Raw genomic sequence first — 15035 nt, forward strand, 5'->3', positions numbered from 1 at the left:
GGGTGACAACTAGTGATCGCCGAACCATTACTACACCAGTGCTGCAGTAAAAGCCCGTGCCATCTCACTGCCATAGTCTTGTTACTCTCAGGGATGAAAAGCTCAGAGATCTGAGTGCTGTCACCAGCCGTAAGTGACAGAGACGGCCCTCCAGCCTGGTCTGCCTGGCTCTGAAGACCAGCTGTTAACTGCCTCCAGCCTGCCCTCTTGAAAGGTGCTCATTATGTAAGTGGGAAGCTGATGAAGCTAAATGAGACCTCAAAGATCCTATTATGCCACCCTTTTTGCAGACAAGGAACATAAAGCTCCAAAGGGCAAAGGGGCTTGACCCAAAGGAACCTGGTGAAGTGTTGGCCAAGCCTAGACAAGTACTACTTTTCCTGGTTGGCTCATTAAACATTTATTCACTCAACAAATACACATTTAATATTTAAGGAGCTTTGTTGGGCTGCTGCACTTTCTCTGGGTGTTCTTTTATATGTTTAAAATACACCATGCAAAATTCAGATTAATTCAAATTTTATGGCAACTCAGATTAAAGTTTTTCCAACTATTTCTGGGTATGTATTAGAAATTCTTATAAATGTGGAAGCAATTGGAAAGGCTATGCCTCTGCACAGATATTTTAAAAACTCTGGCCTAGTTTTGTCTACTCACAGAAAATCACAAATTAATACTCTGTATATAACAAGTATACTATATGTCCTGAAATGGCAAGCGAGGCTCAACAGCTTTGCATCCGTCAGGATGATCCAAATGAAATCAATGCAGAGTTTGGGGAAGTTTTGACTACTTACATGATGTTAGATGTTGCTAATGATTCAACTTCAGTTGAAACTGCTCTGCTCTTCGAGATTCTGGAGTATTTAATAGGAGAATGTCTTGTGATGCAAGATAGATGTTAAACATTTTCCACTGGCAGCAATTTACCTGTGTGAATTAAAATAATCTTGATGCTCAGCCACTAAAATACTGAAATAACTACTGCTAAAGTTGACATAACATTCTGGCTATTTTTAATTCCAAATATCAAATTTACCTGTTCATCTGAACCTTCACCCTGATTATTTATAATGGGAAGCTGGACTAGATTATTTCTAGCACTACACTTAAAATTTTTGATACCATGAATCTGCAAACCAGGACATTTTTGCACATCTTGTTATATGTGATTTTCTTGAGCTTAATGCTAACTTCCTATAAAATCTACTCAGTAAGGCTGGGGATTTAGCACAGTGGTTTCACCACCTGCCTTGCAAGTGCAAGGTCCTGAGTTTGATCCCCGGTACCACCCAAAAAAATCTACTCAGTAAGGCTGGGGATTTAGCACAGTGGTTTCACCACCTGCCTTGCAAGTGCAAGGTCCTGAGTTTGATCCCCGGTACCACCCAAAAAAATCTACTCAGTAAAATATCTGATAATACATGTATATTATGCACATACTCTTTCTAGTACACTTTTTTCTGTAATTTTATATTTTTGTTTGGAATGACTTTCTTTTAATCCTAAGAATATGGGACAGTATTTTAGAATAAGTCTGCTGGTGACAAATGCTCTCAGCTTTTCTTTGAAAATGTCTTTATTTCAATTTTGAGATTCCCTGAGTATAGAATTCTAGGTTACTAGTTCTTTTCCTCAACAACTTAAAGATATCGGTCTATTGCTATCTGGATTCTTGTTTAAGGAATCAGTCATCTTATTATTGGAAGGTAATGGCTGCTTTTTTCCTTTGATTTTTGGCATCTTACTATGTGCCCAGAGATGTTTTGCATTTCTGGTGTGCGGGGTTCGAAGGGCTCCTGGATTATCTGGGCTGTCTTTTATGTTTTGAAAGAATCTCAAGTGTCAGTATTTCTTTTGCCCATTCTCATGTCGGAGGCCCTAGTTACACATTAGACCTTGTCAGGTTCTCATGTACCCACCATGCCCTTTTCTCTGTTTTGTGACTTCTTTGCTTTAGTTTTGGTATTTCCACTTTACTAACTAATCAATTGTGAAAGCTATCAGTTGAACACCTAAGCTCAGGTCTTGTTTCACTTCTAAACCTTCCTTGGATTTCAGGTACCTAGTGAAATTTTCCATCTTTCATCTATTTTCTCATATTTTCTTGAGTACATTAATGTTATCTTAAGTCCTTCTCTACTAACTCTACTATCTAGTATTGCACATCTGCCTTCCCTTTCCATTTTTTGGTTATGTACATGGTTTTCTGGCTTGTCCAGCAGTATTTTATTGAATGTTGACCGAAATGAGATTCCAGATGAGGGTTAATTACTCCAGATGACTCGAACTTTCCTTTGCTAAGCAGTGTGAGGGCTGACAGCCTTATTCCAATCAGGCTGAGGGTGGTTTAGCTGAGGTTGGGTTGCAGTGTTACCATGCATAGTTTGCCTCTAGTTAGCCCCTGTTCCTAAGTCATAGCCTTCCTAGTCTTCAAACTAAGAAAATGGTACGTGGACATCCCATGGTAGGTCCTACTTTATTACTGTTATTTTTTGGGGAAGAGAGGCTGATGATACTGGGGATTGAACCCAGAGCACAGTGAGAAGAGTTATTACTTAACAGTATTTTTAAACTGTGACAAAATACACACAGAAGCTATCTTTTCGTAATTTTCTTTTTTTTCTTGGTACCGGGGACTGAACTCGGGTCCTTGGGATTGAACTCAGGTCCTTGCGCTTGCAAGGCAGGCCACCAAACCGCTGAGCTAAATCCCCGGCCTTGTTTTCATAATTTTCTTAAAAATGGATATTTATCACATCTTGCTAGCCTCTCAGTCTTCAAAACTTGGCAAGTATCTTGAGGGAAAAATTATGAATCAGGCTCTCCAGGTTTCCATTTTAGTCACTCCAGCCTGAGACTCCCAGTTCTGCTGGGTTCCCTGCTTCCCAAGTGTGACCCCTGCTAAGTGCAGCCTCCTGTTCAGCTCACCTTTTAGAAGTTTCTCCTGTCTCTGCTCTAGATTTTGCTTCAGCAGCTGAGGATTTTTGTAATTTATCTGGCTTTTCTAGTTGTTCTTGATATAAGTACTAGCTTGCAACAACTTAATCTACCCTACTCAATACCTGAATACCTCTATTATTATTATTATTATTATTGCATAATAATAGATAGAACTCAGGACCTTGCGCTTTTGAGGCAGGCACAGTGCTGCTGAGATAAATCCTCAGCTACCCTTCTCTAATTTACATCTACAGGCTTTCACTAATTTGCCTACGTCTCCATTTCCCCAAGAATTGTGGACTTAGGTTGTGAAAATACTTGCCAGGTTCACTGGAAATACATCTCCCAAAAATTTTCAGTCCATGTTCCACCCTCCCCCAATATCTTATCAAAATAGATTGGTAGTCTACCACAGAATTTTTCTGGACATGGTGGTACATGCCGATAATCCCAGAACTTGGAAGGCTGAGCGAGGAACGAGGACTGCTGAGAGTTTGGGGCCTGCCTGAGCTACACATTTAACAGCAGTGAGACCTGTCTAAAAAAACAAAAAACAAAATGGCCATCAGAATTTTATGCTTTATTTGTCCTGCTGATCTTTGGAGGAAATGTTAATAAACAGCAAATGGGCCCAGAGTCAGTAAACATGAATGAACGGACGGTTAGGATAAACTGGAACAATAACAAAAAAATCTCCAGGTGGCTATGACACCTTTGAATTGGAGTAGAGACGGAAACATGTTAAGCAAATATCCACATGTAATTGTTCTTGAATCCAAGGTTTTAAAAAAAATTTCACTTCAGAATTATGGATACCTTTGTTTTTAAAGTTTATAATTAGTATGTAGAACAAAAGTCCCTCATTTCCAATGAGAGTTCCAACCCAGTGACTCTTGCTTTGTATGTCACTTTATTATCACTGAGTTGTTTATAGGCTTATTCAAAACTGTGTCTCATTGACCTCCGTATCCTCAGGGGCCAGTTCTGGTATGCAACCCACAACGATTAAGTGGCTGCAATTTCATTTCATGGGTTCTTGTTTCTTCTTTTCATTCCACTGCTGTCATCTTAGCCTAGGTGCTCCTTGCACTTGGGAATATAATAATTACTGAATTATTCTCTTCTTGCATACCTGACCTACCCTTGCTTCATTACCCACATACATATTCCACCAATGCCTAGATGTCTGAAGTTTTTAACATTTTGTTGCTTTTTCTGTGGTCTAAGCAATATAGTAGACCCTCAAGTTACAAGTGGCCTGAAATACAAACAACTTGGGTTAATCAGGTTAATGGAAGAATCATCTGCCTCTTATTATCTATGGCGTGCACCCAGGTAAAAACATCCATATCTCAGCTGTACTGACTTACAACCAACTTGAGTTACAGCTGTTCCTTGGGAACCGAATGGATATGGAAGTCAAGGGTCCACTGTATTTCTTAATGTGCCTCATACTTACGATTTGGAAACTTGCGAAAAATAAAATGCTCAGACTATGCCTGAATCAAAATTCCCATGGGAGGAACCTGGGGGAATCTCCCTTACTAAGCACCTGGGTGATTTTTATGATTAGGTACTTATGGTCCTTATACCAGCAACATTAGCAACATTGGGTAATGTGTGGAAAATATAAATATTAGGGCCCATGGAATCAGAGTACCACTGCACTGGCCTGTGAAATGACTGAGTATCCTCCACTTGGCTGCTCATTAGATCACCCAGAAACTTCAAAAAAATACTGGTGCCTGGACCTTACCCTCAGACATTTGGATCTAACTGGGCTGGGGTACAGCAAGCATTTCACTGGGATATCAAAACTGATATGATGCCATCTGCCATCCATAATTCATTTCACAGTTATTTATCTAGCTTTACCAATTCAATTCTAAAAGATGACAAAACTGAAGAACTGAAATAAATTTAGGCCATTAAAGTATAATTGTCAGCTGGGCATGTGACACACCTGTAAATGCAGCACTCTGAGAGGCTGAGGCAAGAGGATGACAAGTTTGTGTCCCATCTAGGTAATTTAGAGACTCTACAAAGAATATTTATTGAAGTTCTTTGTAACGTTTAACTTATTCTAATTTAGAATAAATGGATCTGCTACCTATGGGTTTGGAAACCACAAGCCTAGAGACTGGAGTTTAAACTCTTTTGCTTTACATTCAAGACACATTCCTGCCTCTTAAAAATACCATTAGGGATCTATAGACACTTTGGAAGGGAAAAGAAACTCCCTTGCAAGACAAAACAAAACAAAAAACCAAACCAAACTGTAGGTCCCAGATGCACTACATTATAGCTCCAAGCCCGAGACCTTAGCAGTCATGCCTGGCTTCTGTTCCCTCATTATGAAGGGAGGGGTGAGAACTAAATTATCACTGGGGTCTCTCCTGACTCTCAGCATTTCCACATTCATGCCTCCCAACTTACCTTGACTTGTTTTCCTAAGTTAACTCAACCTGATGCAGCTTGGTTCTAGTTATCCTTAAGATTCCTTCTGCATGCTGTTTCATTCTTTGGCCTCTTAGTCATCTTTTTCTATGTCTCTTCTCCCCACTGGGTAGCAGAACCTGACAAATCTTTAATCCCAAAATTCCCAGCACATGGCAGGTGCACAATGTTTGTTGATTTTTAAAATCTCAAGACGATAAATTCTTGCTTTCTTTTCATTTGTTTTATTCCAGCAATAGCTATGCTAAAGCTCTTTTGGGTCCAATGAGCTTTCATCATTGTGCCAAAGGTACACAATTCATGTATTATTTATCCTAGAAAACTTTTCATTTTGTTGTTTTTTCCAGACAGGATCTCCGTATGTAGCCCATGCTGGCCTTGAACTTTTGACCCTCCTACCTCTGCCTCCCAATTGCTGGGACTAGAGGAGCAGATTATCACACCTGGCCAAGGAATGTCCTTTCAGGGTTGCTCAATCCTGTAGTTTCCAACTGAAACTTCCCTCAAAACAGCTCTCTTCTGGCCTCTGCTGGCATGATAGCAGACAATTTTCATTATTTCTTGAGTGCATGGTTGAAGAACTCAAATATAAGGACACCTGCTTACTAACAACTGTTATTACAGCATTAACAGAGAAAAGATGTCTCTTAAACTTATGCTGAGAATGGATAATTGAATGGGAGAATTTGAGATGTAATGCAAACATTTATTTCTGAAGTAGTATTTTTCAATGTTAAATTCATGTTACGTTAAGATGCTACAGAAAAGGCTGGAAGATCCTCAGGCGTATTTCTTTAAAAGCTTACTCTCTGGAGAAAATGCTTCAAATTTTGCTTAATCCACACTGCACTTTAAAGATAAAGCACTTGGTAAATATTTGCTATATAAACAAATTATCTGGTATTAGATTTATGTAACACTACTCTTTTGGTAAGTGCATTGCGGATTAAAGATAACCCTCTGAGGAATCTTTGTAGTTTTTCAAAGTTATGTGTTCTAGAGGCTTTAAGAATGCCTTGTATGCATTTTAAAAGGCATGTACCAGGTGCAGTTTAAATTGAGTTACTAAAACTGCACCTCTTAGCAGCGACCTTTCCAGGTGCACTTTGGGAAAATTCTTCACTGCATGGAAAGTATTAGGGCAATTCTTGCTTCATCTGGCTTTACTCCCAAGGGAATATGTTTTCTACATACTTCTGGATACTCACAATTAATTCATTTTACTGTTGGCATGGACAACCTTAGGTTTCAGATGGGTTAATCAGAGTATCTATCAAAGGCAGGGAAGATATTTACTTAAATGTTAAGTGTTAATATATAGGTTCTGTATGTGTTTGAAGTTTAAATCAGAGCTGAATTTAAAAAGCTTGCCGACAATCTGATTTACATAACTATACCTTCTCAATGACTGACATGTGGTGCATGGAAAATATTACCTACTAGGTAAATTACACAAATATTTTACAAATATATAAAGCTCGTTTATATTTTTTTAAAGAAAAGTTGGGAGTTCACCGTGTCATCAACTGCCATTTACATTTAACATGTTCTAGCGACATGAATCACTGGTAGTATACACATGACTGTCCCATTTGGTGGCTTGTATCACTGGTGGAAAAAAACGGTACAGTCATGTGTGTACCACTCACTGGTGGTTCAACCTACCCAGCAATGAGACATATGAATTACAGCCCTGTTGTGAACATGTCATGGAATGCACCCTTCTAACTCAAATGGCTTTTTAAAAAACTGCCTCTATTGGCACTGGGGTAGAGTGGTAGAGTGCTTGCCTAGCATGAGTAAGGTCCTAGTATGATCCCTGGCACGAGAAAAATAAAATCGTCAATTGTCTATTTCATTACTCTATTTAAAAGTAGAGCTAGTCAGCAGCAGACAAAACTGGAGACCCTGGTTTGCCCAACCTCACAAGGTGAGGATAAAAATGAATTACAAATGAATTACATGGCTGACAAGCTTCGATCAGGTAGACAATCTAGTCCCCCTCTGCTTAGGCTGCCCTTTAAAAAGCAAAATGGAACTGCACATTCTGTTGTACTCCATTCAAATACAGGTGTCTCTCAAGTTCCTGGCATACAGAGGAATTGCAACAGTGGATATGAGCTCTGATTCTGGAAGTCAACAATCATATAATCTGACTTCATCTGTACCTGTTATTAATGTTAGCCAAGTGACAATTCTGGCTACTGGAAGTAGGAAAGTGACTGCAGGGAACATTATAGGGTAAGGCTCTCTAGGAAACTAATTTTTTACAGTACTGGCAATTAGATTCAGGGCCTTCAAACTGAGCTACATTACCTAGCCCTTTAAAACTTTTTTATTGTGAGGCTAGATCTTGCCAAGTTGCCCAAGCTGGGCTCAAATTTGTAATCCCTGTGCTTCAGCCTCCCACAGTGCTGGGATTACAGGTGTGTGCCACCTTTCCTCACATCTAGGAAACTTTAAGGGGCTAAAACCAAATAACATTACTTTTTTTCTTTTCCTTTCTTCTTGCATAGAATATGGGCATGATTTTAGAGGTGGCACAGCTATTTTTCATAAAGATGGAAGTCATACGCAAAGTATAGAAGAGCAGAAAGATAGGAGAAATCTAGGTTTACAATTGTGGCTGAATGAGTCAGCCACAACTTCTTAGAGGAACAGAAAGTTGCTAAATCAATAAATCTATTTTAGAGGCTATGAGTCAATCCAGAGAAATAAAACAAATGAACCTGAACACATGGGCAGAGAATTCAGCAAATTCAGCTTGAAAATGGCATCAAAAAAAGAACATGAGAAGAGCTCCAATATTCTGAGCAGATCAGGGGATGACACTAATTTGCAGTTTACTGATATTGTACGGTCACCTTAGTAAGTCATTTCAGTTCCATAAAAGAAAGAAGCTGGAGAGTTAAGACTGCTGAAATTTAGCGCTTCTTTTTAAGACTTAAATGTCAGATACTAGTGTACCCTACCAAAGAGCAAATGATTAAGAGAATGAAAATCTGTTATAACCAACATGAACTGTAGATGTCAAAGATGTCAAAAGAAGGTGGAGTAGAAAATATTTGCAAAAAAACAAATCAGACAACTATATTTTCAAAATTGTAATTACCAAAATAGTAAACAAACAACTCTGAAGTTAAGAGTGCAAAATTAAAGCACCTTATTGTTTTAAAGATGCAATAGCAAGAAAGTATAAACATATCCACATTTTAAATAGTCATTTGTGTTAGGTAAATGCTATTTAAAAACATTTTTAATAGAAAAACTGATTTGTAGGTCAATTTACAGAAGATCAAAAAACATCAATGTTTAATACCAACTAACTATAAATAACTAAAAGGGAAAAAAGTGCCCTCTGCCCTGTTTCTGCTTCAGCCTCTATATCTTCTGCTCCTTGCCTTTTGGAGAAAACATTGCGTTGTAAGGCTGCCGTCGTTTTGGACGAGGACAAAGATCAACATCTTCCTTAATGTAACCTTTAAAAAAAATTAGAAGTTTAGAAGACTAAATTTGCAACATACATTTCTTTCAGCATACACCCAGTAGAAATTTATCTTATTTAATGACTTATAAATTTACATGGGTCTTCTGATTTTTAGCTGTAATGCTGATGAATGATGTCACTACGAAGCATCAGCTTCCTTTTTGCGTGGCTTGGAGACTGACTCAAGCAAGGCTTTCTCACTGGGCTATTATCCTCCCCACGCTGCTTTTATTTTGAGACAGGGTCTTGCTAATTAAGTAAGTTGTCCAGGCTGGAGTTGAACTTGGCATCCTCCCACCTCAGCCTCCCAGAGTGCTGAGATTACAGGTGTGTGCCACCACACCTGCATGCTTTCTCATTTATATTAACAGTGAAAACAGCAAACATTTATCAAATGCTTTGTGTACAACATCTCAGGTAACTCATACTTTTGACTGATGATGTAATGGAGACCTAGAGAATAACTTGCCTAAGTTCACAAAACTAGGAAGTGGAAGGGGTGGAACCTTGCACAAGCTGTAATTCCAGACCCAGAGGTGTTACGCATTCTCATGTTTTGCCTCCCGTAGGCTGTACAACCTATACTACTATGATAAACTTCAGGTACTTATATGGGGAAGAAAAGAGAAGATGTTTTGCAGTAGCTATTTCCTTGCTTGACATGCCTACCTCACACTTTTTAGATGGTTAGGGCTCTCCCAAAGGTGTCTCCATACATAGAACTTTGAGGAGACGATCGTGCCCTAGGTACACTATGGTGCTAACATGGAATCTAGCCACTGTCTGATTCTGTGTGAGGATTGTGCAGAGAGCTATCATGTCAAAACGGACTTCATCTGATTTATTAATGGGAAAATAGAAACATAATAATAGCTGCCAGAGAGTTTGAATTTTTTAGAAAAGCTATTATAAAGTTAAAAACCTGAAGCTTCTCTGGAAGTGATGAAGGTTCCCCCTAAGCTACTGTATTTCCCCAAAAATAAGACCTACCAGGAAAATAACCCCTACCATGATTTTTCAGGATGCTCAAAATATAAACCCAATCCCCAAATTAAGCCCCAGTTAAGATCATGAGCCAGACAGATGCAATTAGTACAGTGGTTGTAATACATGAGAGATATACTCAATTAAAAATATAATTAAACATGAATATTATTGACATTAATACTTAAATGATAATATAAATTATAATTATTTGTAAGTACCTAAACAAGTGCCTTTGGATGAGAAATAACCACCTACATAAAGAGATGACCTCGAGACTTACTGCTGAACGAACAGTGCACAAATAATGTACACACTTGATAATAAGTGGATGTGGCTAATATGAATCTTCATATTCAATATGTTGTGTGTTGTAATGGGCACACTTCAGGCATTCATGTGAAACAGAACATTTAAAAAATTTTGGTGCCTGCAAATTTTCATAGTTTTGCATGGACCATCATCCTTAACTGTCATGATTTCTGTTGCCACTCCTGTCTCCTAAGTCTTCAGCTAACGTGATCTAATGAAAACTGTGAAGCCCGGCCTGCAAGAGGTTGTGACTCGGGCGATGACAGGACTGTATGTGAACAGGTGTCGATTTTTGTATAAGAATAAATGAGTACATGTAGTTTGTTGAAAATGAAAACAGACATCTACCAAAAATTAGCTTCACTGAATCTTTTGGAGCAATTTTGTGTGTGTGTGTGTGTGTGTGTGCTCTGAGACAGGTCTCACTGTGTAGTTGAGACTGACCTGGAACTCACTATGTAGCCAAGGCTGGTCTCGAACTCACAGTGATCCTCCTGCCTCAGCCTCCCAAGTGCTGGGATTATAGGTGTGTGCCACCATGTCCAGCTGGAGCAAAATTTAATATAAGACATAGTCTTATTTTTGGGGAAATACAGTAATCATATAGTTGGGCCATCAGAACTGTTAAATGAGAATAGCATAAAATGGCAAATCTGAAAACTTCTAAATGGTAATCTTATTTGATATTTATTCAATGCTTGTGGGTAAACTTTTTGGATGTTTATTTATAACTGAAAACTACAGGATTAAGATCTGTAGGCTAGTAATTAAATCTATCTTAAATCTAAAAGTTAGTTCATATATATTATGAACACTGTATTTACCAGTTACATCTCAGAAAACATTTTACATTTTCATAAAACTCAGTATTTTATTTCATTTTTTTAAACTCAGTATTATAAACCACAAGGTAAGACTGGGTGGTCTACAGATCATGGTAAAACTAGGAAGTTCAGTTAAGTCCTTGCTTAGCTAATGCACTTCATCATGTATGGCTTTTTTCTAGACAGCCTCTTCATTGAAGTATCCACAGAACCTGATAAATTGCATACATTTGATGTGAATATTTATTCCTGTTTTAGGATGATTAAAAAAAATTCTCTAAAACATAAGAGTACATTCTCTTAGCCAGGCGTGGTGGCACACACCTATAATCCCAGCACTCAGGAGGCTGAGGCAGGAGGATCGCTGTGAGTTCAAGACCAGCTTGGGCTACATATGAGCTCCAGGTCAGTCTCGACTACATAGTGAGACCCTGTCTCAAAAAACAAAACAAACAAACAAACAAAAAGAGTACATTCTATTAAAGGCAATGCCCAACTGATTATCTGTACAAACACTTCCAATATGTGCAAATAAAAAAAAAAAAGCTCTAAGAATGCAGTAATGTAGGGAGTAAAATCTTGAGCTAAAGAGGTTCCCTCATAAAGTATAGCTCTTGTGAATTCCTTTGGAATATGTTTATAACAAAAGGTTGTGAAATGCATGCTGGTAGCTGAACAGCTCTTTTAAGGTTAAGAGCACAAAGGCTTTAGAACATTTCATTTAATTTACACTAAATTAGATCTTAATTACTGTGAATTATATTGCTCAAATACAGTCATGCTTATGATTGGGGGATGGCTTGATAAATAGCATTAGACAATTTCCTTGGATGGACACCAGAGTATACATACACAAGTTAAAATGGCTACAATCTCTCTGGGAGATGGAATTCTACAGGATCACCACTGTATATGTGGCCCATTGTTGTCTGAAATGTTATGTAGCAAATGACTGTATAGAATATATTCAGACTAACAGTCCTGGCCTGAAGTAGGGCAGAATGAATGGGAGTATGCTGCCTCAAAGGTAGTTACTGTAACAGGAGGACTTCAGAACAAGCCTAATTAAGTGGGAGAAAACGAATACAAAACTAGGTAAGTGTGTGTTTATAGTTTTTAGCATTACATTGCTAGTAATAATGGTAGTAATCAGTGAGAACAAAATTTACTACTCAAGACGTTTTAACAGTTTTAAAGTCACACATTCTTAAATTATATTAAATGTAAGCATCATACTTACATGTCAAAAATCTAGCAAACATTTTTTTTTTTCAGTACCGGGGATTGGACTTGGGTCCTTGTGCTTGCAAGGCAGGCCACTGAACCGCTGAGCTAAATCCCCGACCCTAAACACCATTTTTTTTTAGCAAATATCTTTTTAAAAATTCGAATAGGGTTTATAAAAATCCAGCATTCTAGATGAGTGAGGTCTAAAAGTCTACAACTCAAAGGAGTACATTTTTAAAACATGCTCTCTTGTTAACAACATAAGTTTGCCACTAACTTTTGTAGTTATTTAAGACTTTTCGATAATAGGATGAAACAGAAATTGCTTTTTGAAATTTGAATGATAAACCATAATACACATATAAATATATTAAATTGACTAAAATCTTAGATTTCAATTAAATTAACAGGAGAGGTGAAGGTAAACCTTTTATCTTTAGGAGTTTATTTTTATGTTACAGAATTAGCACCCAACACAGAAGAATCATGCAGAAAAGTTAATGCTCAAATTTGGGAATATATAATATTAAAAAAAATTAATTCTAAAATGTTACAATCTATACTCTTACCTCTTTCCATACAAGTCTGAGTGGAAGGAAAACCAACTTCCCAGAAATTCTCTGGTGTGTTGGGTGGAATGTAGCGAAATCGGTGTCTTGAGCAGGAAGCCAACTTCTTTTCTCTTTCTTCGGCTGGCATACCCGCATAATACTGATAGAGGGGTAGTAAATGGAGTGTCATTCTTATTGATTATAAACTAGGAGCTAAACAAGTCACTTATAAAAACACTGTCTTCTATGGAAACTTAATACTGAGGATAATATCTGTAATTAATACTTAGACACTATTAATTACTAACAGTTATCAGTGCTGATACTGTCCATGCAATATTTGTTCCATGAATGAGAAAAATGTAAATAAACTTACAATGTGAATTTATATTCACATGTAAATAACCTAAGTGTACCCAGTGACACAACTGCTTCATATACTGGTATAAATTCCTCATTTTTGCAAGTCCAGTTACAAAAATTCAGAGGTCTGCAGTGTTTTAGTTGTTGTTTGGATATAATGTGTTTCAAAGTAATTTTCTCATCTCTAGATCCACCCATCCATCTGTACTAGGGATTGAACCCAGGGCTTTGTGTGTTCAGGGTAAGCTCTCTATCACTGCATTTCATCTTCAGAATCCTTTACAATTTTATGTAAATAACCTAAGTGTACCCAGTGACACAACTGATTCATATACTGGTATAAATTCCTCATTTTTGCAAGTCCAGTTACAAAAATTCAGAGGTCTGCAGTGTTTTAGTTGTTGTTTGGATATAGTGTGTTTCAAAGTAATTTTCTCATCTCTAGATCCACCCATCCATCTGTACTAGGGATTGAACCCAGGGCTTTGTGTGTTCAGGGTAAGCTCTCTATCACTGCATTTCATCCTCAGAATCCTTTACAATTTTTTCTTTCTTTCTTTTCTTTTAAACAGGATCTTGCTAAGTTACCCAAACTGGCCTGAAACTTGTGATCATCCTGTCTCAGTAGTTGGGATTATAGGCATGTGCCTATAATTTAGACCTGAATGCTATAGGATTTATGACTTCCCCTGTAAACTGTATTTTAAAATTAGGATCAAAAGCATACTTTTCTGAACTGTAATCATGACAACCTTGAACTTCATGCAAACACGGATATAAAAACTATATTTTTCTTTCTTTTCTTTTAAACAGGATCTTGCTAAGTTACCCAAACTGGCCTGAAACTTGTGATCATCCTGTCTCAGTAGTTGGGATTATAGGCATGTGCCTATAATTTAGACCTGAATGCTATAGGATTTATGACTTCCCCTGTAAACTGTATTTTAAAATTAGGATCAAAAGCATACTTTTCTGAACTGTAATCATGACAACCTTGAACTTCATGCAAACATGGATATAAAAACTATATATATATATGTATGCCTTCAAATTGGAGACCTCAAGAAAACAAAGCAGTAGGTCAGTTTAATGGAACACAGATGTCAGAGTTACATAATCCAGCAATTCCTTCATTTTACACTTGAAAAGATGAAAATCGAATTGATAATTTGCCAAAGATATTGTCTTAAGTAACAGACTTAGGACTAGAATTGTAAGTTTAAAGAAAAAAGTTTTGATGTATTTAAATTTTACATGGATTAAAGGCTTTCAGAGACTTTCTGAAACACCAGAGTTGGGGTGGCATATTTTCACCATTCTTACTACCCTAACTATATCCTTCTGTTACCTTAGTCTGAGCTTTGGAATGGAATAACATTAGGTGACCATGGCTTATTGGAAAAAACACTGCCACCAAACTAAGGTATCTGGATACAACAGCAGGATAGGGCAGCTGTAGCTACAGCACACAGAGCACATGGGAGAGCGGGAGAATACAAACAGGAAGTAGGGTACCACAGTTTGCTGTCTTTGGTAAAAACTTTGGATTCTGCTTCTTTGTGAGCTGGAAAGACATGAATGGTTTTGGGCAGAGAAATGACACAATTTAACTTTTTATTTTAAAAAGATTATTAGGGGAAAAAGATCATTCACTATTGTGTCAAAAGCACACTGAACAGACAAGAATGAAACAAAGACTGGCAATGGGGTTATATGAGAACTTTGTACTTTCTATTCAAGTCTGTTGTGAACCTAAAAATGTTCTAAAAAATAAAGTTTATTAAAAAAAAAAAAAGAACAAGAAAATCACTCAGAATCTACTTTTAATAGTCCAGACAGAAAAAATTGGTGCTTTGGTCCAGGGCACTGGTGGCAGCAATAAGTTGA

At 37.5% G+C, this 15035-nt stretch overlaps 1 protein-coding gene across 4 annotated transcripts in view; it reads right to left on the reverse strand.

Moving 5' to 3' along the window:
- Positions 1-843: 843 nt before the first annotated feature.
- The window catches only part of Rbbp8 (RB binding protein 8, endonuclease), an 88956-nt gene continuing 74764 nt past the window's right edge, over positions 844-15035 (reverse strand). For 3 of the 4 annotated variants that reach the window (XM_010638713.2, XM_010638712.2, XM_010638711.3), the window contains exons 18-20: positions 12804-12945; positions 8802-8879; positions 844-930 (exon numbers count right to left, since the gene is read on the reverse strand). In XM_010638713.2, coding sequence (XP_010637015.1) covers positions 902-930; positions 8802-8879; positions 12804-12945 — 249 coding nt within the window. In that variant the 3' untranslated portion in view covers positions 844-901. Of the gene's footprint in view, positions 931-8610; positions 8880-12803; positions 12946-15035 lie in introns of those variants that run through there. The other variant, XM_033757597.1, reaches the window with a different exon arrangement.

This window comes from Fukomys damarensis, unplaced genomic scaffold (genome assembly GCF_012274545.1).
Source record: "Fukomys damarensis isolate Sample0158 unplaced genomic scaffold, DMR_v1.0_HiC HiC_scaffold_30, whole genome shotgun sequence".
Lineage (NCBI taxonomy): Eukaryota > Metazoa > Chordata > Mammalia > Rodentia > Bathyergidae > Fukomys > Fukomys damarensis.